Genomic DNA, 25,103 nt, shown 5'->3' on the forward strand with positions numbered 1-25,103 from the left:
AAAAGAAACAGATCCTTCAAAAACCAAAACTTTGCTTTGAGCATCAAATATTGGAAAATATTTCAGAAAGCTTGAGAAGAAAAAAAAGGTTTAGTGATTGCATGGATGATGGTACATCAAATTTGAAAACGGGAGGGCACTAATAGCATGTTGTTTGAGAAAGTAAGAAAGCGCATGGAATTGCAAAGCCTAATGTCAATGGAGACATTTAGCTGGACTGGCATCCTTCTAAGTTGTCTCTATTCTAAGCTCAGTAGTCAAAAGGCAACATGCACAGATTTTCCCAGTGGTCATTGGCACTCCAAGAGAGAGGGTGGCACTTCTAGTTTGAGTTTGTCTGTCATCAAGGATCAATCATTTGTTCTTGTTATGCATTTTTTCTGCTGGATATAATTATTTCAAATCTCATATATTTTCCCTGTTGGAAGGTGCTTACATATCTGCTACAGTCAATTCTCCTCTCAATTTCACTTTATTGAACTAAAGTTACACCTTTCTGATCTAAATCTCTTTCTCTGGGTCTCACTATTTGAGCCTGGAATGATTTTATAGCTCTGTTTGGATACACAGTAGTTTGTCTGTGTCTTTAAAAAACACAGAAAAGATAACTGTGTATTACTGGTGTCATCCATGATCTGTGCAGGGGGACCTGGTTTTGCCAGCACCACCTCCTAAAAGCTCATCGACAAAATTTGGTTTTAGGATCCCATCTTATTTCTTCAGAGCTGTTGACCTTAGGAAAGCAAAACTCCTTTCCATGCACAAGATTTGCAGTTCTTATGTCTAGAATACTTCCTATTTCCAATAGATTTATAATGTGAATACTAACCTGACTACTTGCTTTTCTGTTAAAGTCAGGTTTGCAAGGTAAAATGATTAACTACCATGTAACATTCCAGGAATAATTTGGGTTGGAAGGGACCGTGCTGGTCTTAAAGACAAAAGTGATTTATTTTCCCAGTTGTTTTATTTTCTTGCTGTATAAACAATATTGTTGACATGGTTGGCCCTAACTCCATTAACTTAACATAACCTTAACTGCAATACAGGAAGGAGTAGCACCACAAGGAAGGAAGAGGAGTGTTAATTTTTGCTATGTACTTTTACAGAAGGAATTAATTGCATTTGAAGTCTTCAGGATAAGGGAGATTTCTAAAAATCTGAGGAAGGTACTAGTTTTGAGTTTGTTTGTAGATGGTAAAATCACTGGCTTTGAAAGTTTCCTTTCTAGTATAATCTGCTAAAGCTTAATGACAAAGACGCAATTCATTAAGGAGTCTTGTGACTGTTTAGAACAGCTTTTACGTAGCAAGTGTATTAATCCTGTGAAAGCCAAATGTAATAAATACTTTCATTTTTTTACAAGATGGCTAGTTTCAGCAGTATAATACATAGAGCTATACTCTGTTTGTTTGAACACAATCTTGTATAAATGTATCTTTTTGAATTTACCTTATGATGCTCAAAGGACATAAAATAAACAAAAACAATTACAGAAAATAGTTGCTTATATAGTTGCTTCTAGCAAGGTTTAGTCTAAGCAGAACTATATCAATTTACTAGTGGAGTTGTACAAAAGCTTGCAAGAGTAAATAAGTACTTAGAGCATTTATATTTGAGGTAGGAAGAAGTAAGTAATATTAAGGCAAGTCATAGGTGTTGAGATTGTTTAGATCTCCATTATGAAGTTAAGGTTGATTTAATACTTTGTGTAGTCTATTGTTTTACTTCTTCTGGCTTCCAGACATCTGCCTGCCCTGTTCTCTGCTGTCTGCTGTATTCCACTAATCCGTCTTAAACTCCTGTGTCATAGAGCCGATTTCAGTTCTAAGGCTAAATCACACAGGCTGCTCCACTCTGTAATTTAAAAACATACGAAAGAAAGAATTGAAGTCTTTGCAGCTTTGACTTTTTGGCAATTCTTGTTATCGTGATGAGTTTTTTTTCATTAAGCTACATAATATTTTTACTATCTCAATACTAGAGAGCCTTTCTTGGACTTCAGAGTTTTATTAAGCATATCAGCATTTCCACTGGTAGCTCACCTAGCCATGTCTGTACTTCATAGCAGTCATGGCTCTCTCTGAAGTGGTGAGGTAGCCCACGATGCCGTTGGTCCTTCAGTTCTTGGTATAGCCACTGAAAGTATGTGACTGTGCATTTGATGTGTTCTGTATGTCTGTGAAAGAACTTTGATTATATTGACCTGAGTTTTTCTGTGTATTTCTCTTTTCCGCTTTAAAATGCCTCTCAGCGTCCTTTGAGTTGTGCTTCTGGCACAGCCTTTGTCATTCCAGAAACCTTGCTAAGAATAGCTGGCTAGTAGCAATACTTTCTTAAAAGAAAAACTGGCATGATATAATACTTACAAAACATCATGAACGTGACTTACTATGATGGGAAGTTGTAAATTCATGTTAATCCCTTATAAAAATAGTGTATGAATTTTCCTTAGCTTTCCATCAGCTTCCTCATGAGAAAAATCAGCTTGTTAAGTATGCAGCCTGTTACAACCCTTTTGAAAATTTTCTGGTAATTGGCATAATTTAGTGTTTGCAATGAAAGATACCATTCAAAATTACCTTTTAAAATTTGGAAATTGCATTCTAGAGTAAGGAATTGCTTCTTTCATTTAATTCTGTAAACTCTTTACAGAATCTTTTTCTTCCCTCAGTAGATTTAGCGATGGTGATTGGACTTTGCCAAACAGGTATTGTACTACACTGGAAACTTGCATTCAAATTGTAAAGAAGGAAAAAAATGTGAGACTAAGAGGATTGTTGCTATTCTAGGCAGAGAGATTGGTTTTACTCTTCCTGAATTACGAGAGGAAGTAGTTTACAGAAGAAAAGAGCTGAATTACTTCCCTTCTGAAAAAAAAAAAAAGCCCATAGTATGGCAATAATAATGACAAAAAATACTTTATTCCTCTGTAGTTACAGACTTTCCTTTTTTCAGGCTGGCTTCCTCAGTTGTAGTTTAACCCCACAGGAAAAATGCTAATTTGACATATTGTACGTTTACAATACATATTCACCAATGAACTTGAGAAAAGACTGTGTCTGGGGGAAGAGAAAAAGAATATAAACTAATCCACGCTAAAATAAACAATAAACATGTATTAGGAAAACCATCTGTGTTTTGCCTGCATGGACCCTTTTGCATGTTGTTTTTCCTTCCTTTAAATTATCTGTTAAGTAACATACCTTTTGTTCTGAGAGCACTCAACCCAGGATACTTAGCCCATAATAATGAATTTCTCAGAAATGGCTATTAATACTAGCTTTGAATATTGTCCACTTTTAATTCCAACCACAAGAAAAAAGTATAAGTAATATATAGAATACAGTAGTCCAAAATAGTTCAGTTGGAAGGGACCTACGGATCATCTAGTCCAACTAGATGCAAGTAGCTAGCCTTAATTTTTTTAGACTAAAACTTAGGAGATTGTTTTTATCCAGGAATACACATAAGGATTACGGCAAGGGCATCAGCTGTGATTTTACCTCTGTGTTTCTGTGCAATGTAAACAGGACACAGACCAAATTATATTTTGTAGGCAGACACCTAAGGAGGAGTAGAACAGCTCTGGCTGTGTTGGGGTAGAGTGGAGGTACCTGACCCCCATGGCAGTGCTCTGCAGGGCATGCAAGAAGAGCCCTGGATTTGCACAGCATTCCCGGTGGCTGCAGGTTACTGATTGAGTCATCATCAGTTAATGGCATATTCATTTTCACATCTTAAACATCTCCCTCTCTTTTTGAGGAGTTTCAGTGAATACTCTTTTAGTGTGTCTTAAAATACTTTTAAGCCATTTCTTTAATAATGAAGTGCGAGTGCTGAGTGGTTGTGAATTATGACTATTAGCTTTGCCCTTCACCCTGTTATGCAATCCATCAATTCATTTCCAGTTCATAATTTTTCTCCATTTTTGGCATCTTTTTCAGTTAGTGTCCTTGGTTCACGCGTTTATTCTTGTGCGAGAGAATCTTTTCATATTCCTCTACATTGTGAATTTTGAACTAGGAGGTAGAATTATGCAGTATTTCTTTTTAGCAGCATAGAACTCACTGTTCTTATTAACTCTTTGTTAAGTATCTTTATAAATTATGGTACTGTCTTTAACAGCACTGAGGCCATATTGTTCTTATTACGTTCTTCCTGCTGTACACTGCTGACACAAAACTATTATCACAATAGTTTTGTGATATTCCATTACAAGTTTTTGACTAATGCCTTAATAAATCATGCAGTTTTGACTGATGTGTCTTAGGGCATTTCTATATGTATGTTTTTGTTTAAATACAGGTATATTTCCTGGATTTTGTTTTTGTTAGAAATCTAAAAATCTTGGATATTAAATTATAGCTGCTACAATAAATGTCCTATTCACAAAATGTTCTTATTATCAGGGACTATTCAGAGCACACAGTAATTGAATCATCACCAAAACTAAATGGTGAAGGAGTAGATTTTGTAGGTGCTTCAGTTATATAGAGGTTGAATTTATATTATTCCAAATGTAATATAAAATAAGTGCAAAAGTTTCCTTAGCAGGTCATACAGAGACATTTTGTACACAGGTGCACAATCAACAGTATCTGTTAGTGGTTTTATTGTCTATCCATTTTCTGTTAAATAGTTACATAGAGGACAGGTCTCAAATAAACTAGTGTTAGGAACAGATTCTGTTCAGGGAAATACTGAAAGCAGGCCAGAATGATGAAAATTCTGAACTGATGGAGCATTTTTCAAGTGTATTCCATATTTTTAAAATTCTTTCACTGCTAAGCTTCAGGGCTTAAATCGGGAACATCTAATCAAGTGTTGTTTTTACTGGATGTGGCTTGGATTGATTTTGTTCCAATGATCAGTGAGAATAACAACCAAAACACCTTATGCAGCAGATTTGCCTGCCCTTTGGTCTGTGTGGAAAATCTGGTAGCCTGTCTCATGCAGCGGATTGTCTTTCCTTTGAAGATTCAAAAGGCAAGAAAAATTAATTGTAAGCATTGTACACTTATCAGATCTCGCTTAATTCTCATGTTATTCTTTGACATAAATAAAATTAAGTTCTCAGATTGGCATCTAGTGTTCATCTTGTATCCCTAACACCAGTGGCAGTTTTAGTGTTTGCTTCACTTGATATGACATTGAAGCTATAGGAAACATTCTTACTTTTTTTACCTTGAAGGACTATATCTAATGATTGTTTTCCAAATTGAAACAGTTTTCATTTGGATAGTTATTTGAACTTGGGCATTCCTGTGCAGTATTTGGAAAACTGGACCAGATGGGAGCAGATCATTCCTCTTTCCCACTTATCCTTGGAGGGTCACTGTTGCATATAATCTGGTCTTTAGGATAACACCAAAGTAAGGAAGATGTGCTTTTTACAAAATGTATTTGAGGATCTTAAATCCAAAAATGAGTTTTAATTTGTGCTTGTGGTAATTTATAAAGTTGTGTGGCAAGGTGCAAACTTCAACAGATCATTAAATAAATACAGGGATTGCTGATGTCAAAGTCCAGTGCACTCTGACCAGAAAGAAATGCCTCAAGGCTGATGCTCTGAAACATTGAAAATGCCTGTTGCAGTTTAACAGTTATTTACATTATAAATGCTGTATTTTCCTGCAGCTACAGTTTCTATAGTCTTTGAAAATTGAAAAGTTCCTAAAGCAACAACAAAAAAGAAAATATAGAAAATCAGTATCAAAAGCCCTTGCTTTCATGGGTACCTAATTTTATATTCATTTTTTTTTAACATCCTTATTTTCCATGAGTATGTGTATATATATTCTCAGATTACACTTTTGCTTGTATTTTCTCCCATACTCACTGATTTATACAGGGTTCTTTCATTCTTAAAATTGAAAAGCTTCTGTATTACCTAAATGGAAAAAAATAGAAGACTAATTTTTACTGTCTTGATCAAAATACTCAATTATTGGAACCTGACTTGAGATTCTCACAATCTGTCTAATCGCTGGATATTTCTCCATTGCAGCATTAACTCAAAGTTGTAGGTATTTTAATTTAATTTTGAACATCAGCTCCTGCTTTGATTTTGGACACGATTTGTATCAGTTTTGGTAACTAAGGTTAAACCTTGAGTTCTGCTTTAACTCAAGCAGTAACAAGTTCATTTTGCAGTGAGAATTGTACAGTTCTTTTTCTACAACACTCTTTTCTTCCAAAATAAACTAATAAATCCTCCCTTTTGACCATTTTGTTCTTATGGGCTGGAATTTATCTGGTAATTTACATGTACATTTGTTTAGCATTTGAACTGAGCATTCCATATGCAATGCTGTATTTATATCCAGATCTTAAAATATCTTGAATACAGATGCTGCACAGAGAACCCTCCTGCTGGTGTGTGTTGCTCAAGTCAAAATCCTGTTAGTCTACCACTGTGACAGCCTTTAGGAGAAAGACTTATGAAATGTATGTGAAAGTGGAATATTTCTGAAATCATTGAGGAGTTTTACAGAGGAGGGGACTCATCAGATAGGATTTCATTGCAGGAAAAAAATTAAAAACTCGAAAACACTTGAACAGCATGTGTGGTGGTGTCATAATAACCTCTTTCCAGCCTTTTCACATATCTGTTACACTGTGGTATAAAGATGTATGTTTAGAAGATCAGTCATTATAGCCCAGAATCCCTTCACCCAGCCTTCCTGGTGATAGTTGCCTCTGAAGCAGTGAAATCTTGTGTCTGGTCTTGCACGGTGTGTGCTGCAGCATGCCACAGCAAGACAGATGGCATGTTGGTATCAAACAGCTTTTGAGAGCTAATTTTCAACCACACATTCATAGTCTATCTACCAAATTATAATTAAACCTTCTTCTGGCAGGTGTTCTGAAATCAGGATATAGTTCCATGAGTTACAGCAGTAGGTGAAGGTCCCCTAAAATAGCAGGTCTCAAGTGGCCCATTGCCTTACATGTGGACTGGAAGCAATAAAGCTTCTTTCTGACTGAACATGTACATGGTGGATCTCTTCCTTTTGGCAGCATTGCTGAGTCATCTCTCCATAATTAATACCTGTAAGTATGTCTATGTTCAGCACACCCTGTGTAACACAGGGTGCTCTTTGTAGATGAAGTATCCATTTGCTACCCTGTTAGCCTCAGGGCCATTTCTTACCGGCACTGACTTCAAAGCCTGTAATTTCAGGTGCAGAAGAAACGTTTACTGGCTGGGTTTAACACACAAAAACCAAATTGATTCTTATGCAGATATTCTGGAACCATTGCTAGTTGTACTTTTCTGCATGACGATGCAGTCTCAGCTCTTTGCTAGCTGCCCTGAAAATGGAAAGGAATTGGAAAATCAGCATCAAATTGGATGAATTTTGTTCTGAGATCTTCTGATTTTGCCAAATCAAAATTAATGTTACACTGCTACTCGTTGCATCTTTTTTCTTGGGAGTTTACAGCCAGAAGAAAACACAGTGGATCTATTTATTATGGACAATTCTGTGATTGTTTTTGTCAGTCAGTATCAGCCAACCTGCATACAGAGAGGAAATAGTTGGTTAAATGTGTTGACAATATATGGTAATTCAGAGACAAGCAGCCAAGTTCTCCTGTATGCTGCAAAATATTTCCATGAATGACTCAGACTAGTGGAGTGGTAAAAGCCCTTGGATACACTTCCAGAAATCTGAGCAGCAGTGTGGCTGTAATTACACACGGCAGTGTAGCTGTACACTAGGGATGATGGGAGGCAGGCATGGCAGTTCAGGTGTGGTGAAATCATGGTGATGCTTTGAATTCCTTTCATGTATGATGTCAGTGCTAATATTTCATGGAGATTTCACAGGGTATTCTGAGTTGGAAGAGACCCAGAAGGATCATTGAGTCCAGCTCTTAGGTGAACGGCCCATACAGGGATAGAACACAGGCTTTGGTGTTATTAGCACATGCTCCAGTCATTGGAGCTAATATCAGTATATCTAGTTTAGAACCAGGATCTTCTAATCTAGCCATAAGCAGAGTTTAAATAGGTTTTCAAGCTCATACTTATGGGTAGGAACTTCTGAAAAATGTCAGGACAGCTATGTAGTTGTTAACTCGAAGTTAATATATTAATAAATACTTCAAGCTGATCAACTTTAAATAAACTTTACAATCTGAATGAATGTTTTGTTGTGCATAGGTTTTACCCTGTGAAAATGTTTACCCAACTTTTGGGGTTAAAGAGAAAAAAATTCTTTCCTATGCGTGTGCATCTCAACTGTCCTAATAATTATGTCACTTTTTTAGGCAACTTAAATTTGTTTCAAGTCAGATATTATATAGACAGGTTGTATTTCTTAACTATACAGTACTTTCATGTTTTTTTTCCCTGGGATTTGACATGATTGATGCTATAATTGCAAAATATAAAAAGTGTGTTCAGAGTCTGGTTTTCAAAACTGAACTCTTTGCCAGTTCCTAAAGCAAGAAGTGATTATAGGAGTGACTGTTGTTACAATCACTCAATATCTTTCTTTTTGCTGAATTCCACTATTCAGTCAGTTCATGAGTCAGGATTTTGTGGTATGTAATGTAAATTAATTCAGTTATACTTCAACATGCTTTTGCCTTTTTAAAAAATCCTGTCTAGAAGTTTCATAAATTTGTTCAGCCATAAAATCAGCCTCAATACAAATATCTGTCTGTTATAGTTTCAGGATGTTCTATTTCCAGCAAAATTATTTTCTACATGTGATTTCTACCTTTTTCCTTTTCTATTTGTACTATGGAATCTATTGCTTTTTTCACCTGGCCCAGTGTGGTAACTTGTTGCCACTCCCCAAGAGAAGATCACCTTCTCCTGTGTCTTGCTATGACTGCATTAAACTCAAAGCAGGCATTCTTGAGCTAGCTGTGAAGTTTGCTGTTTCTGTTCCAAACCTGAAAAGGATCCTGTGCCCTCAGTGTGTATCAGTAATCTTACTTGTTCTAATAAAAAAAAAAAAAAAAAACCAAAAAAAACCCAAAAAAAAAAAAAAAAAAAACCAAAAAAAAAAAAACCAAAACAAAACCAAACAAACAAAAAAAAACAAACCAAAAAAAAAAACCCAACAAAACGCAGACCTTAGCTCATCTTCTTTTCTTCAGATTATGTCTTCTGCTTGCTGATGCTTAGGTCCTAATGAACTCGAGTTTTATTTAGTGCAGGTACCCTGTACATCAGAGCTCACCTTCCAATAATAATTTCCAATACATGCTGATAGGCAGTTTTAAGAGGTAGCCCATATTGCTAGATTTAGTATATGGAGAGAGAACCTGACTGTCTTCTCATTCTTTGATTACTTGACTCAAGTAAATTTTAAGATGAAATGGTTCTATTGATTTCAGTGGTTTCCACAGTGAGATTGAACTTGAACTTGATCCTGTTCTGTGTCGAGCTTCCCACTAAGTTAAATATCAGGCTCTTTAATACTGGAGTGAGTTGTTTGCAGTCAAAATTGATAATAGTGAATTCATGTTCATTAAGGGAGAGAGAGATATTTTTAATTAGACCGAAGAGAAACAGGAAATTAACAAAGGCTTGTTGGTTTGGTTATTACGGTATCGAGATATGTTGCATCCAAGGGACAGCAAAACAATGTTATCCCAGTTGTGCTGATCTGTACTGGAAGCTGGTGTTCAGTTAAACTGCTGTGTATTGCATAGGTGTCTTCTGCTTGGGGAACTTTTATTGTATTTTTCCTCTTTTTTGAGCAGAACAGTTCTACATTTTCTATATTGACAGCTGTTAATCTGTGGGTATTTATTTTTTGGGTTTTTTTTTTTTTTACTGGAGTCAGTTTTTATTTTCTCACTGTACACATAATCCATATGTTCTCTTAAAGCATATGAACAGTTTGGAGGATATCTGTAGCGCAGCTTACTAAAAAGGCTTCTATTAAAATCAATTTATTGCACACATTTTAATATCAGCAGAGAAAAAGAATCCTCTTAAGATTTTTCTATACTTTCAGTTAAATTAGTATAATGTCATGGAAGCAAAGTCTATTATCGAAAAACTGTCTAAGTTAAAAGATATTATAATAGGTTGAGTAATTACTTTTATTCTTACAGCTGTTGAGATCTGTCTTCTGCTCTTGGGCACAGTTTGTCATAATCACAAGATCTTTGCCAGTAGCCTTCTAGAGAGTGAGCATGTTGTTAGGGACTACAATTTTCACTTTACTGCTTTAAAACTGTGTTTTGAATGTAAAGATAGAATACTTCTTTTTAAAATCAAAGTAAGTGTAGAAAGAAAAGAACCTAGAAAGAAAACTAGGACAGAGATCCAGTTATTGAATCTTTCAGTTCATCAAACTTTGTTGAAAGTAGATTTTCATATTCTAGTCAGGCTTACTCTTTTTAGATAGCATTCATTTAAAAAATGCAGTGACTTTTTCCTGGCACTCTGTATTTTTCTCCCATTCTTAAAAAAATTGTTCTTGTTGTTAGAGAAGAAGAGACCTCTTTGTTTCCAGGGAATCAGCAATGACTAAGTCAGTCCAGGAGTCCTTTGTTAAAGCTAAGCAGAGGTTATCTTGTTTTGATTAATAAAAGCAATACTTGCTGTGTTAAAGATTATCTGCTTCAGCTGTTTAGCAGCACGATAAGCAAAGCTATCAATTTTGGCTCTAGGCAACTCGCAAATGACTAGTCTGGGTCCTAATTTTCTTGAATTTTTAGCATTAACTTGATGCGGTGGAACACTAAAACCAGTATCATTTACTGCAGAAGCAGCAGCTAATTTTAGTGAGGATTGTATCTTGCCTTAACTGTAAAAAAACTTCAGATTTGGGTCTGAAAGCAGTTTCATTCTGCAAGTTACTCTGAGGACCTGGCCATTCTTTAAAGTGCAGAAGGATACTATCTGTTTCCTGAAGAACACAAACTGACAACACAAAGCTGGAGGATTTGCGTATGAGACTGGATAAGGAATTTTATAGCAGAAGCAGATCCATTCCGGATCCGTTCCGGAGTGAAAAATGGTGAAAGTCTGAAGCATACACACACAAAAGGATGAAAAAATAGTCCAGGAAAAAAAAACTAGCTTAATACAGGCAAAGAGACAAAAAAATAGGCTTTCATGCAGAGTGTAAATCATGGAAGGTGGTGAAGTTGAGAATTAGGATCCTGGATTTTCTGTGATAAAACACAGAAGACTGGAATGAGGAAAGATAAGATATCTGAATCTGGAGGGGTAAATTATGCCAGCAACCAAGACTTGCAAAGATGTGAATTATGGAAGAATTAAATATTTATAGGTGTAGAAAAAGTCAACAGAAATAAGTTATTCTACTTACTTAAATAAGTTATTTCTACTTCTTCAGTATTTATAGCCATATTTTAGCCATGAGCTGTGTGCCTTCAGATTTCTGTTTAGCCTGTGTTCCTCTCCTTGGATATCAGCTGCATTTTTGCTGCAGCATCCTGTTCCATGTGCTCTCACATTACAGAGAGAATTTACATAAAGTTCTTCCAGTTTAATGAAGAATTGAGAAATGCTAGTTTGAAATTCAGTGTTTGGAATCAGGAAGTGTTTTATTTATTTTCAACCTTCTTTCAAATCCAGCAATACTAGTGGCTGCTCTTGAGTCATCTTGGCTTCGCTTCCATGAAAAGATTTTCTTTTTGACAGCTTCATTTTTTTGTTAGAGCGAAGCTGGGTTGTGGAGATTTCATTATGAAAGATGATAGTTCCATTAAAAGTAGTTTTGTTAAAGGCACTCAAAATCCCTGCACTAGCTTTCTGCTGGATTTGGTCAATGGGCAGTCAGTCTAGTGAAATCCAGTTCTAATGAGATATTTATTCCTGGTGGTTTATTTATTCCTGGCAGTATACAGATATGCTTTAGAGCCAGCTTTAGCTGTGGTCACTTTGTGGTGTTCAGCCTTGTTCTTGGATGTGAGAGGTTGTGCTAAGTGGAGCCTGAAGGGTGATTATACTTAGGCAAGGTAATGTGCAAAGGATCATGATCAGTGCTATTGCAAATTCAATGTCAACTTTTGCCAGATTTTGAGGTCTTTGTGCAGAGTGTAGTTGGTACAGTGATGGAGAAGGTGAACTATTAAGAGTGCACATTTAAACCTCATCAGCAAGCAGTGCGTTGCAGAGCAGCTCATCTTTGCTCTTATGTTATCTCTCTTTTATCAGTCACTAGGCACTCCTTAAAGAGTTACATCTTCCTTTCCTGCCATATTGGCAGCTATAAGGTATTTACAACTGTACTTACCAAACATTGTTGGATTTGCAAAGCACCAGCATCGCTGTGGCGTTGCACTGTCCATAGTGCTCGCTGTCTGTCTCCTGTGGTACATGATCATCTGAGCTGCCTGGCCCAGCTGTCCTTTCCTGACCTCAGTGCTTGTTCCAGAGACTGGATGTTTCTGACAGCTACAGCTTTTTACCAGTTGGGATGTGTTAGTTGCCTTCTGGGAGCGCATCTTCTGGTGCAGTTTTGTCTGAAAAGAATATTTTTTTTTTTTTTTAAGACTAAACTAATGCACAGTAAATGAGGATGCTTGGGAGATCCACTTCAGAAGTCCATTTGTGATCTAAAATAAATATACAATATAGACACAACCAAACACCCACCATTTCAATGGTGAGATACAGGGGAGGCTGGTGCAGGCTGTGCTTTCTCTGCCTTGTGTGGGAAGGGCTTTCATGCATGTGGAGTCAGTGAGGCATTGTGACTTCTAGGGAGCAAATAGGTGTTGGTGGGTGTTTGTGTCACGCCTTCCATATCATCCTCTTCCTGAGATAATGTTTGTTGTGACAGTGACAGTTCAGTTCATATATGTAAAGCATGTGTAAATACATAATCCTTCTAGTATAAAACAAGCATTGTATTTTGCATTGTTTTTATTTAGGCATAAGTCTGTGTTCTGTTGCAAAGTCAAGAATAGTGCACATGAGCTTTTAGTGTTTTCTTACAAAACGTCTCAGAACAGTTCCGTGCAGGTTGAAGCAGGAAACAGAACTGAAGTCTCAGGCAAAATTGAAGCAAAGACTGCTGAAAGGGAGCCCAGGAGATCACTGCACTCCACCTGTTGCCAAACCAGCAGTGACATATCAGTGGTGTTTGTAGCTGGCTTTCCCCCCACAGTTTTTGCAGCAGGTGTTTCAATGACAGAGATTTCTCAGTATCTACAGATACTGTGCAGCACTTCTTTATTATCACTGAAGTTCCCCACTATATAACCAAGATACTGCTTGTTGCAAATTAAGCCCATTATTTTTTTTCCTTGCTATTGTAGACAGAAACAATTTGTCTCTGTTCTTTCAGAAGTTTCTTCTGTATTTGAACATTTCTCAATAGGTTCTGTTATCCCAAAGACTTTATTTAGGGCTACTGCAATTTATCATTTGACTTTCAGTAGACTATATTAAGAAAAACCAATTTTTTGTCTTCTTAACTTCCCTCTGATTAATAATAGTTTGTACAAAATGACTTAGAGTGGAAAACTCATGTAGCGTATTTTATGTTTATTATAAGGGACTGAATTTTAATCAGTCCTTATGAGAAAAAAATTTGCACCCTTTATCACATGAGAGCTTACAGATATATTAAAAATTCTGGGTAAGAGATCTAGGGTGTAATTCCATTATGTGTGGAAAAAATTTCTGAAGGTATTTCATGAAGCAATGCAAAAAAACAAACTCCTTTTTCTGGGAATGATGAAGAGCATGTAATATATGGCTATGAATGTTTTTACATTTAAGTAATTATTGAAAAATTTTTCAGAGAACCCATTCTAAACTTATCTAGTAAGAAGACTCACTCACTATTTTGGAATCATTGTGTTGATGTTTCATGCTTCCCACACGATCTTAGAAAGCTTGTCTTCTTCCTTCTTTGGAAAAGTTTTATTTTTCAAGAGATATCACTGCTGGGATATTATAAAACTACCATGAATGTTTTGTATTAACAGATAAAACATGCATGCTCCCAAATATATGCATTTCTGAGAGGAATGAAAAATATTTTGTAGCCTTGTACATTTGGTTTCAAGATGCAGCAAGCTCAGATACAATTTATCTTATAGCAAGTGGATTATGAAGAAAAATGCTGGCCCACATGGGTTTTCAGTTATCATTATACATTATTTCTTGTGGGAATTGGGTCTCAGTGCCCCAGTCAAGGCCTCAAGCTGCTTTGCACCGTGGCTGTTACATGGAGGCAGAGCAGAGGCACACTCTGGCAGATGACCCCTTTATTTGAGGCTGTGACAAGGCTGCGGACGCTGGAAGAAGGTGTTTGGATGTTTCTGGAAGCAAGTGTGTTTTGGCAGGTGGCTTTACAGTCTCCTAACTCTAGTTGCCCTCTATCTAGCCAACACCAGATATAAAGACATGGAGAAAAACCTCACATAAAAGAACATATTAGGTTGTTTAAATAGAAAGAAAGTATTTAGAATATAGTGTATTGCTGAGTAAATGAATGAACAGTTTAACAAAACCAAAATACCAAGTTGTCTTGCTTTTGCACAGCACGGTCCAAGAGTTAAAGGCAAAGCCTAATGAATTTTTGATTTGTTTTGTTTTAGAACGCCAAGCGTGTGCATCCATGGCTGGCTCCAGCGCCCTTCCCTCCAGCGTGGCCGGTATCAGCAAGGAGCTGATGGAACTGCAGCACCTCATCCAGTTCCCGGAGGAGGTTGCCAGCATCCTGACCGAGCAGGAGCAGGAGCTCTACCGCAAAGTCTTACCCATCGACTACCTCTGCTTTCTCACCAGGGACTTGGGCAGTGCTGAGTGTCAGAGCAAGCTGCCATCTATTAAGGCATCCATATCTGCTACTATTCTTTCTTCTCCCAATGGTGAACATAATGCTGTAGAAGATCTTGTGACAAGGTTTAATGAGGTAAAACAAAAATTTTAAATTACTTTTCATAAGGGTTATTACCTGATATGTGGGTTTGTTATTTTCTTTATCTCTCCGAGCCAAATTTAGTTGTAACTACAAATTTTTAAAATATAACTGAAGATGACCAGTTATTTAGCTAAATAACTTGCACTGAATTTAATAGGAGCTATGTGATCAATTTGCTCAGTGAGGCTGGGAAACAGTGGCCTACCTTTTTCTTGCACATTGTAAAGTAAACATGAAGAAAAAAATTACAGGCTTCTAATACTTTGTATTTTTACTGACAGTATGGGGTACAGTTTCAGTCAGTTTATTATTATGTTTAGGTGCTGGAGTTCTATTTATTTGTTTTGGATTCTTGTAGACTAAGCATGATCTTAGGAGTCAGCACAGAAGTATTATAAACTAGAATTTTCTGTGTTTTCCGTACTATAACTACGCTAGTCTGCACTATTTATTTAATCATTGTGTGTGTCTTGAGCATTGTTATACAAACAAGTGTCACTTGGCATGATATTTTCACAAGCCAAATGTTGAGTTCTTTAGTAAGATTTTATTTTGTTTTCAGGAAGGTGGTCTTCTGACAAGTTTAATAGAAAATTGATTAAGAATTGAGAAAATGGTAAAAAAAATCCACCCAAAACCCCAACCCAAATCAAAAATCAAACCATCTAAATAAAAATTCATGTTTTAGCTGCAGAAACATGGAACAGTTTCTTCTTTTTTTTTGAGTGGGATAAGGGGGGCTGAGCTATGTGCAATGTTGGCAGTTAGCAGTTTCTAGAATTGTAGAAGTGGAATAAAGTGAAGATAAAGTTGACTTAATGCTTTTTTAGTTTGCTATCCACTGCATTCTTATGGTGGATGAGATGAAAATCGTGCATTAAAAAAAACAATATTAAGTAAATGTAGAATAATATGTATTAACCTCCAGTGAACTTCCTGTGTGTTGGGCAAAGAAGAATCAGGGAGTGAATATGTAGCATGTTTCAAAGTGTTCCTTATTTGTGCATGTTACTGAGATTTAGCAACTAAAATAGGGTAAATATGTTGGCTTCTCTCATCTCATACATAAAAGTTGTAACTATAATATTCAGTCTTTAAAGAGAGCCTAAAAATGGTTTAAATTAGCTGCAGTAGCAGTGCTCCAGAAGATGCTGTGGCTGCAGAGGACTGTAAGTGCTGACCCTGCTGGGGCCCTCCCTCCTGGGGGGCTTCTCCCCAGGCTGAGGCCAGGGGAGATGAGGTGCCCTGGCCAAGCTGTGCTGCAGCCTGGTGAGGCACAGTGCCAGGGCACTTTCTTGAGGATGTGTGGTCATCAGCTGTACAATTGAGACTGACCACCATTGTCTTCTGACATTGAAGGGTCACAGGATTGCAAAGCACGTAGGTCCTGAAGAAGTCTTGTAAGAAATTACTGAGTCTGCTCCATATCAATGACAATTTTAGCATTAAAGTTGCCTTTTGATAATATAGTCAGCATTGTCTTTTAATCTTGGAGGTTTGTGACTTCGCAGTTTTTGTTGTCTAGCATAACTTGTTTGGTAATTGTACAGAAAAGTTTTTTATATAATTTTAATTAATTTCCAAATACTCAGTGCACAGATTCTTTGGTATTTAGTGCAATAGATTATTTGAAGTATAATCTGGAATACATTTTTAAAAACATAGATGTTATATGTTTAAATGGAGTTATTGTAAAATATTTACTGCTTTTAATAAATCACTGGTTTGCTATATGCTTTATCTTACGGTGGAGTATATCAGTTGCCACAGCCAATCACAAGCGTGAGCTCTCAAAATGTCTTTGTTTATAGATGGAAAGAAAATTCTTGTACAAAGAGTCATGATTTTGTTGGCAAAACTCAGTGAGCACTTGCTGATTTTTTTGGCATTCCCTATAGAAATACTGAAGTGTATTTATAATGTGGGAGCCAAAATTACTTTTAGGATGACAGGCTTCTGATACATGATGGGGAAAAACAATTCCATGTCATTTTTCTGTTAAATAATAATTATTTTATTTAGAGTATTTTTCATAAAGCAGTATACTTTTCAGTATTTTTTCTACCAATACATATTAAGGAGGAACACTCTATAAAACTTGTGTAAAATGACAGTCAATCCTGAAGATTCTGAGCTACGTGCATTCAGTATCACCAGCTATAAATAAAGTGTGTAGTCTTTAAGGTTTGATTAAAAATGTAATTGCATAATAGTGGAGCCTTGGGCACAACACGTACTCATCGGTGAGACACAGCTCATACTTCATTTGCTGCTAATAATATCCAGTTGATCTTAGACTCTCGTCAGAGCAAGACTGTAGACCAAGCTAAAGACAGGTATTCTTTCCTAAGTGTAATTAAAAGCTGATTCTGAATTAGTGGCTAGTGTGGGAGGATTAGAGTGAAATACAGTAACATCTACCTTTACAAAACTATTGGCTCTAAGTCTCTAAGACTATGCACTCAGTAGTAGTAGCAATATATTTTTCTGCTCTGATGGAGCTCTGGCTATAAGAAGTTTAGTTTTCAAGGATGTAAAACTGTAGGAAGAAACGTGAGATTCTGCAGAGTTAGCAGAGCCCTGGCAGCTGGGGAGTTAGGAAAATGGTACCTAGGTGTGTTTTAGGATCCTAATAACTGTGACAGCTTTTTTGCCATCTCTCCTTGTTGCCTACTGTGCCTTTCTCTTCTTGATTTAGTTCTTTTCTGTGGTTTTTTTATGACATGAGTTCACCCTGCTTCTTTACATGGAGTGACATGTGCTCCTTCCTCAGTGTCATATGCCACAGTCTTCCTGGGATTCTGTTTCTTTTTCTGTCTCTTTATCCTCCCCAGGCTCTTGCATCTTTATGACTGACTCCCAACCACTCTTGTGCCTGTTACCAGCAAAGCGACCACATAGACACAAGCACAATGCACGTGTTATAAACATTTATGTGTATGTAAACATTTAAAATAATTTCAATCATTGCTTTATATAAACATGGAAAGAGTCTCTTGTAACTTGATGTTTCTGGCTTAAACTTCAAGTAAAAGAAAACCAATAAAGCTGTATACAAGTTGAAACATTTAATTTTCCATGCTGACATATGCGAACAGAGCAATTGTGGGTTCTTAGATTGAAAGTTGCACCAGACTGGAAGATCATTCAGACAGCTGACTGAAGTTAGTCCCACTGCTGAACTGAAAATGCAAAATCAGAAGTCAAATGCATAAAGTGATTTTTTTGAAAGATACAATTGCCAAAAAATAAGCTAAAAAGGTAACAAAGTTTGAACAGTGTTAGTACAGCCCTGCTACTGGAGTGGGTTCATCACTCACTAAATCATTCTTAAAATCAATAAACTTAATTAAAATACGGTTACTTAGGACACTTAGTGATGTTAATTTTATTTTTAATGGTTAAATTTTGGAAGGTTTTTTCATTGTTCATTCAAAATACAAATTTAAACCTCACTAACAAAACAGAGACATATCATTTTACTGAAATAATGGAATGTAAATAAATATTGCAGTCTGTCTCTTAGTTCAGCATTTTTCTGCAATGCCTAAATGGGTTTGCATAATGCTTTTTAAAAAATTGTGTTTGTACAAATATCAAACTCTTTCCAGTCCTTGTTTGGAATCATGTTTAATCAGGTTTAAAATGGTAAATGTTCTCTGTAATATTGTATAATTTCACACAAGCGTGTAAAGTAAACCATCTATTAATAAGATCTGCAATTTAAAATATTCAGATATTAAAAATGCATCTGAAAATTATCTTGCATATTATAGCAAGAGCCAAAAAATTTCAGTAATTAAACCTCAGTGAAACCCATGTAAAAAATTCCAGTTCTGTTATATATGCAGGACTGTGTATAAATATATATAGACAGATATTCATCAATATGCACTGACAGGTTTGTGCACAGTTAGCAGTGCAGAGGAACTGCAGCCAGCTATTAGTGCTAATCCTGCATACTGCTAGTGTTTTTAATTATTGTTTTTAAAGGGAGAAATTGGGACTATCCTGATACACTAAGAATTCTGCTTTTAAACAAAATGTTTTTCCCTCTTGCCATGATTACTGTATGATATCTCCTGGAGGTTATTATTCATGTTCTTCAGATTTTTTCGAATTTCTTGATTTTTGTCAAACAAAATTACTAAAACCAGAATGACTGGGTTAAATGGGTTATAGATTGCTGTGCTTATCTTTTGGATACCTTGTTTTGTATGCAGAGACTTTTCATACACATACTTTATTTTGTCAGTATTAAAGTTTCTTGCTTTCTTGCTCCAGTTTAGGCACTACTTAAATCAGCTACAATTCGTTGTAGAAAGATATCCATGGCTAATTTATGGTAGGAGTTAAAGAAGGCATGTACTGTAATCTTACCTTGTGGTAAGCCAGAAGATTTTGTTTTACTTGCTAGCAAGGGTAATTGTTAAACTTCAGGCAGGCAGCTGTGTTTGGTAATTTCACTTCTGAAAGCTGCATCTCTCAAGTATTATGAAGTTTCTAAAAATGTAATATAAATATAGAAGACATCATTTCTTCCATGTAGCATCACCCACTGAAGTATGTAGCTTGGGAATTGCTGTAAAAGTTTTACAAACTGAAGCGCTGGCAAAATGAGTGTAAAAAACTACAGATGATAAAACACTGCACATCGCAACTGGATATTGTTAATTTCCTCCCTCAAAACACCACTACATTTACATTCTCATAAAATATAAAAAATAAGTTAATTCCCATTTTTAAAAAAATCACATAATATAGAGCTATATAGAGGATAGTAAAGAATTTACATATATATAAATGAATATATATATTCATATATATATATATATAAAATCTAAATCTTGAGTATTGGAAGACTGAAGTAAGAGAATGAGTGAAGAAAATCCATGTCAAATTTAGGGATACAGTTAATAATTCAACATGCATTAAATGCTGTTCCTTCCTGTGTGCTACATGGAGTGAGGTTCCCATAGAGTGAATGATAAACAGTCCTGTAGGTTGCACTTGTACGGAGATTTAAGGTCATGTACCATAACTTGAGGATCAAGTTCCATCAGGAGTGTCTCTTTCATGTCCTTCATGTTTTATTAGTAAAAGCAGCTGACCCTCAGTAATAAGCTATATTCTGGCCCTGACAAATTGGTAGATTTTTGCCTGCATATAGATATTTGTCTTGAAATCAGTGGTAGTCCAATAATTAGGTAATCAAGAACATAGGCTCGTTTTACATTTTTAGTGACTAATATGTATTTCCCATGTTTAAAAGTAAAAAAAAAAATTAACGCTGAGTAAAAATAGGCCTTTCCCAAATGCATTAGCAATAGCTAACCTGAATTTACTTGAAGTCTTTGGTCAAAGTAATGTGAGCCAAAAAACTTTAAAAAAAATTAGTTAAATTAGTTATTGAATACAACAGATTTTGGTGCAGTTAAAATAGTAGAGATTATATAAAAAGATAATTTCAAAAAACCTGAAACTGTACAGATCTTTTTTACATATTGCTCAGTATAGCTTGCATTGCCAAGACATTGGGTACAGGTCCTGTGTGCTCAGATTCAGATTTGAAGGAGATTCCTATATCTATTAAACTTTGCAAATGAGGCTACTTTCTATGTATCTGAACTTAATCTGGCTCAACGTTGCTAGTGCTTCTATTAGGACACCAGAAAATATTTAAATCTTCAGCAAACATCTATTCAATTTTTCTTGTTTAGTACTTAATATTAGTGTCCAGTAATCCTGAAAGACACTCATTTTTATCCATCTGAATGAAAAGACTGATGTTATTATCAACTTGTTTAAGTGAATCATGTTAATTTATTACTTTTCTTGTGTCTTGCAATCATGTGGGTTATCGTAACGAAGCCAGGATACATTTTCTCATGCTTTTCAGACTCATCAGCAGCACAGCGGAAATCTAATTATAGGTTTGCTGTGATGATTTCTGTTCTGAAGGGAGCTTAAAATGAGTTACATAAACAGAACTATAAGTAAAGTGTGAAAAAAAAAAGTAAACTAAGGAAATAATGATTACTGTGTTGAAACGTAGATTGTGATCTGATGTTAAAGTGCTGTCCAGTGCAAAAACTTAGTCCAAAAAGCTTTACTGCTCTTTCTGGCAAATACTTGCAGTGTATTTTGATCTCCTTGGCAAGGCTGCTCCTGTGCACTCTTTGGCTGGGATGTGCTGTGTGTGCTCAGGCACTGCCTGGGCATGAAGCTCTCGTGCTGATGTCATGGCAGCTCGGTACCAAGGCAGCTGATGGTGCTTCATCCTCAGGTCAGGTGTTCCTTGGCTGTGGTGCATCTGGGGACATGGCTCTGCAAGCCAACCAAGAGAGAAGTCCTGCAAGAGGAGGTGCTGTTCTGTGTCCGCTTGGCTGGAGTGTCCAGAAGTCAGAGCTTGCCAGGGTGGGGTTTCCCTTTGCTCTCCTCCCCCACTAGAAAACCCCTGGGTTTAGTGACAGAGAAATTGTGCCACATCAAAATACCATCTGTGCTAATTGCTTGGCAAAGTAGAAGAAATAGGATTCTGAATTCAGCTTCCAGGTGAAATCCATAGACAAGAAATAAGTGCCTGTAGAGTTCTTCTCTGCTTTTCTTTTGTGTGAGGTGCATCTAGCTCAGCTGTACACAGACAGCATCTGAGGAAACCCACTTCTGAACTCCCATTTCAATGAAAATTTGATAAGTTTGTTATTTCTTGAATACCATCTATTCCTGTTCTCCAGGAAAAATTTAAATACCAACATTTCTAAAGCAAGCATGTTCATTATTTCTCAGGAGTGGTTTGTGTCTTTAGATGCTCACTTCTGTCCCCTGATTCTGCCCAATCTGTTATATCTGCCTTTGCCTATTCTGTTTTAAAATGAAAATATTCAGACACTTTTTTTTTCTTTTTTAGTGAAAGATTTTTTAGAATGTTTTTTACTCCTCTTTGTTGTCCTGCAGGAGGAGTGAGCATGACCTTCATGGTGCCTTTTGTACCCTTCTTTTGCTCTTATGTGTTATACAGTATCTCAAGTCTGCAAAGGCTCACCCATGCTGCCCTTTATAATTTTTGTTTGTGTTTTCAGATTGTAAAAGTTCATCATGCTGTTTTTAGCGGTCTTAAACTCTCTATTAAATAGAATTTCAGCAAGTGGCTGCCCTAGTTTAAGGGTTTCCTCTTAATGGAGAGTCTGAAGTCAGTTGCCTTCTTAGACATTCTTTCTCAATTTTGATACTGTTTTCTCCTGATAATTACATCTTTACTACCTTAGATTAAAACATATCTGTTTAAAATTATATGATTCTTTAAAGTTTCTAAAACCATATTAATCAAGTCATTGCCACATTTGGTATTTCATAGCAAACAAATACTAATTTTTTTGTGAGACTGCATGTTTAGCAGTTGCATTCCCTAACACAGCCGTTTCTGGAAAATTAGAATAATAGCCAAAAATAATATGTCACTTTATTTCAGCATGCAAAAACAAATCTGTGCCACAGGTCTGACTGTTCTGTTTCACAGTTTCTGATTTTTAAATGGATTTATTTTATTACCTTTTATTCTGATTTTGCCCTCATTTGACCCCGTGCCATGCACTATGGTGGTTTGTTTTTTCCATACCTTCATGCTCTTCAGGTATGCACTTCTTTGTTGATTGAGTTTTTATATTTTAGGGGTAACTGACTGAACACATCAAATAAAATTTTAGCTGAATACAGATTCTCATTCTGACCTGCTGTAGTGGTTAGTGTGCTGTCCCTGATGCACACAACCTATTACAGCATCCCCATAGTCACTGTCCTCACTCCTGAGTATTTCCCCAGTGAATAAATCTTCCAAGAATTCAGTCCTAAAAGTGTGAGTTTTTTTTTTTTTCCTATATAGGGGGGTATGACTTTTCTTCTCATATGGACATTTCTCATTTATTGTTCTTGATTGATGTTGTCCTCAGACAAGTTAAATAGTAACTTAGATTCTTTGTAGTCTTTGATTTTCCTTCCTCAGGAGCGGGTGGCTCGGAACACTGAGTCTGTATAGACTTGCATAAATAGAAGCCCTATGTATTTTCAGTGGGGTTATTTTCCTGTTAATACTGATGCATTTACATTTTATTTCACATGCTTGGTTTTTAAAATAAAAATCTATGGCCCCTGAAGGGTAAGCCAGCATTTCCTAATTTTTATAAGCCTCTCTTCTTCACACTGGTATTATCTGTAAACACTTGAGTCCTTCAGGACCAAAGAATGGAACACAGTGTCAGTAAACAAATCATGTTTATTGCCTCCTTAGTGTTTACACAATGACAAAAATCAAGCCTCCAGGGAGTCATATTGTAAAAAGAAACAGTTGGATTAAATTAGTTTTCCATGTGAAATATAGCTACTTTTTATGGATGTTGTGGGAACATAAACTGGAAAGAAAAATCTGCACGCTGATAAAATGAAGGGTTGATTTTTATTTAAATACAAACAGAATCGTATATGAAGTTGATTTCTGATTCTGGCATTAATTAATTACCAAAGAGAAGTTGGTAGTGTGGACACACTTTGGAAGACGGACTTTCTTTTTATTTACTTCATTCGTGATCTTGCAAACAGATAATGCAAATTATCTGAAATGTTCAGTGCATATAGGAATTAGCAAAATTGTGCATTAAATGCATTTAGTTTTATGAAATTAGCCAAACCCAAGAAATTCCAATTTATCAACTTTCACTGTTCATATTGTTAACAAAGTTTATGTGGGGCTGAGTTCTATAAGCCATGTTAATGAGAAATTACACTGCAGATCTCTCTAGCAGCTTTGGAAATCAGCGCTACCTGAAGCTGTCCATTTTCTTCTGTGGCATAAATGCATATTCAGATTATCTTATATTAAGATACAGTAGTTTTTGTTTAATAAAAGTTTTTCTAGACTAGTTAATGATTTAACTGTTGTAATGTGAATGTCACTGTGTAGGTTGTGTTTGCAGTGCATATGTGATTTGGCAATGAGCGTGTAAGTGGAATTTTGACTGATACCCTCCTGATGGAAGAAAGCAAACAAACCCACGTTATCTGTCAAGGATGTATGAATGCGCCAAGGGACATTGCTTTGGCTGACCATACTGTCTGTTTGGTTTTACCAGGTGAGCTCCTGGGTTACCTGGCTGATCCTGACTGCGGGTTCTATGGAGGAGAAACGAGAAGTCTTCTCCTACTTAGTACATGTGGCAAAATGCTGCTGGAATATGGGCAACTACAATGCTGTAATGGAATTCCTGGCAGGGCTAAGGTACTGGCAAGTCTTTTTTTTTTTTTTTTAATGGCTTTTTAGTGGTAGATTACATTGTAGCTTCTTTTAAGCAGATGTCTCTGGAGAACAATGAAACTAAACAAAAATCCTTGGCTAAGCCACATCATCTCATGCTGTGACTTTCTAGTAATCCCTTTTCAAAAAAGGAAGCGTGCTAAACCCTTTCTTTTTTTCTCAAAATGCTCTGAAGACTCCATCAGTTTTCCTGGTGGATGCTGAATATGTTGCATTAGAAAAAAAATTTTTTTAACAGAAATTTTTAAAAATGTAAAAAGAAGATGGGAAAGAAGTTGTGGTTTATCTAATGAGCTACAACTAATGTAACTTGGGCTTGGAATTTCCAGAATATAAGTGAAACATGATTGCAGTGATGCTCTAAAAGGATCAGTCTTAACTGTAAAAAATAAACTACCCGAAAATGACAAAAAACCCCAAAAAAGACCAAACAGCCAAATCTGTTTTTTAACCCCTCTGATTTACTTACACAGACTGATGTTGGGATCTCATGCTGTCCTGGTCTTATGTAGGAGGACTTGCATTATCTCAAGGAGGAGAGAGTAGGGGCTCAGAGAGAGCTCATAGTGTGCTTTCCTCTGGAATGACAGGTTCCTGCAGGGCCAGGGGAGCAGGAAGGCAGTGCCTTAGCACTGCAAGAGGGCAGCAAATGACTCTGAGCAGGGAAGAGTTAAGATCAAGTTTCCCATCTCTTGGCTATGACCCTCCTTGTATAACATGTTTGTGTAACAAAGCTCTAAAGTGTTTGCATTGCTGTTCTTTGTGGTTCAGTAAGGACCTCATTGAGCTATTTGTTTATGGTTTTGGTATATAAAGCTCTTCTGGGACACTCATAGGCATGGAGAGTATATTTCAGCAGAATACATCCACCATCTCTAAGCCATGCAAGTTATGGGGGAAAATGCAAGGCCAGT

General features: G+C 36.3%; 1 protein-coding gene and 1 long non-coding RNA gene across 6 annotated transcripts in view; one reads left to right on the forward strand and one right to left on the reverse strand.

Annotated features, from left to right (window-relative positions):
• PLCE1 (phospholipase C epsilon 1) overlaps positions 1–25,103 on the forward strand; it is a 139,574-nt gene that overhangs the window by 73,627 nt on the left and 40,844 nt on the right. For all 5 annotated transcript variants that reach the window (XM_041460928.1, XM_041460929.1, XM_041460930.1 and 2 more), the window contains 2 exons: positions 14,557–14,873; positions 24,008–24,153. In XM_041460928.1, coding sequence (XP_041316862.1) covers positions 14,557–14,873; positions 24,008–24,153 — 463 coding nt within the window. The remainder of the gene's footprint in view (positions 1–14,556; positions 14,874–24,007; positions 24,154–25,103) is intronic.
• On the reverse strand, positions 17,965–24,765 carry LOC121350012. The gene is made up of 3 exons (XR_005954628.1): positions 24,659–24,765; positions 19,263–19,385; positions 17,965–18,064 (listed from the first exon to the last, which is right to left on the reverse strand). It is a non-coding gene; the product is annotated as an uncharacterized LOC121350012 (long non-coding RNA).

Source organism: Pyrgilauda ruficollis, unplaced genomic scaffold (assembly GCF_017590135.1).
Source record: "Pyrgilauda ruficollis isolate IOZ18807 unplaced genomic scaffold, ASM1759013v1 scaffold15, whole genome shotgun sequence".
Lineage (NCBI taxonomy): Eukaryota > Metazoa > Chordata > Aves > Passeriformes > Passeridae > Pyrgilauda > Pyrgilauda ruficollis.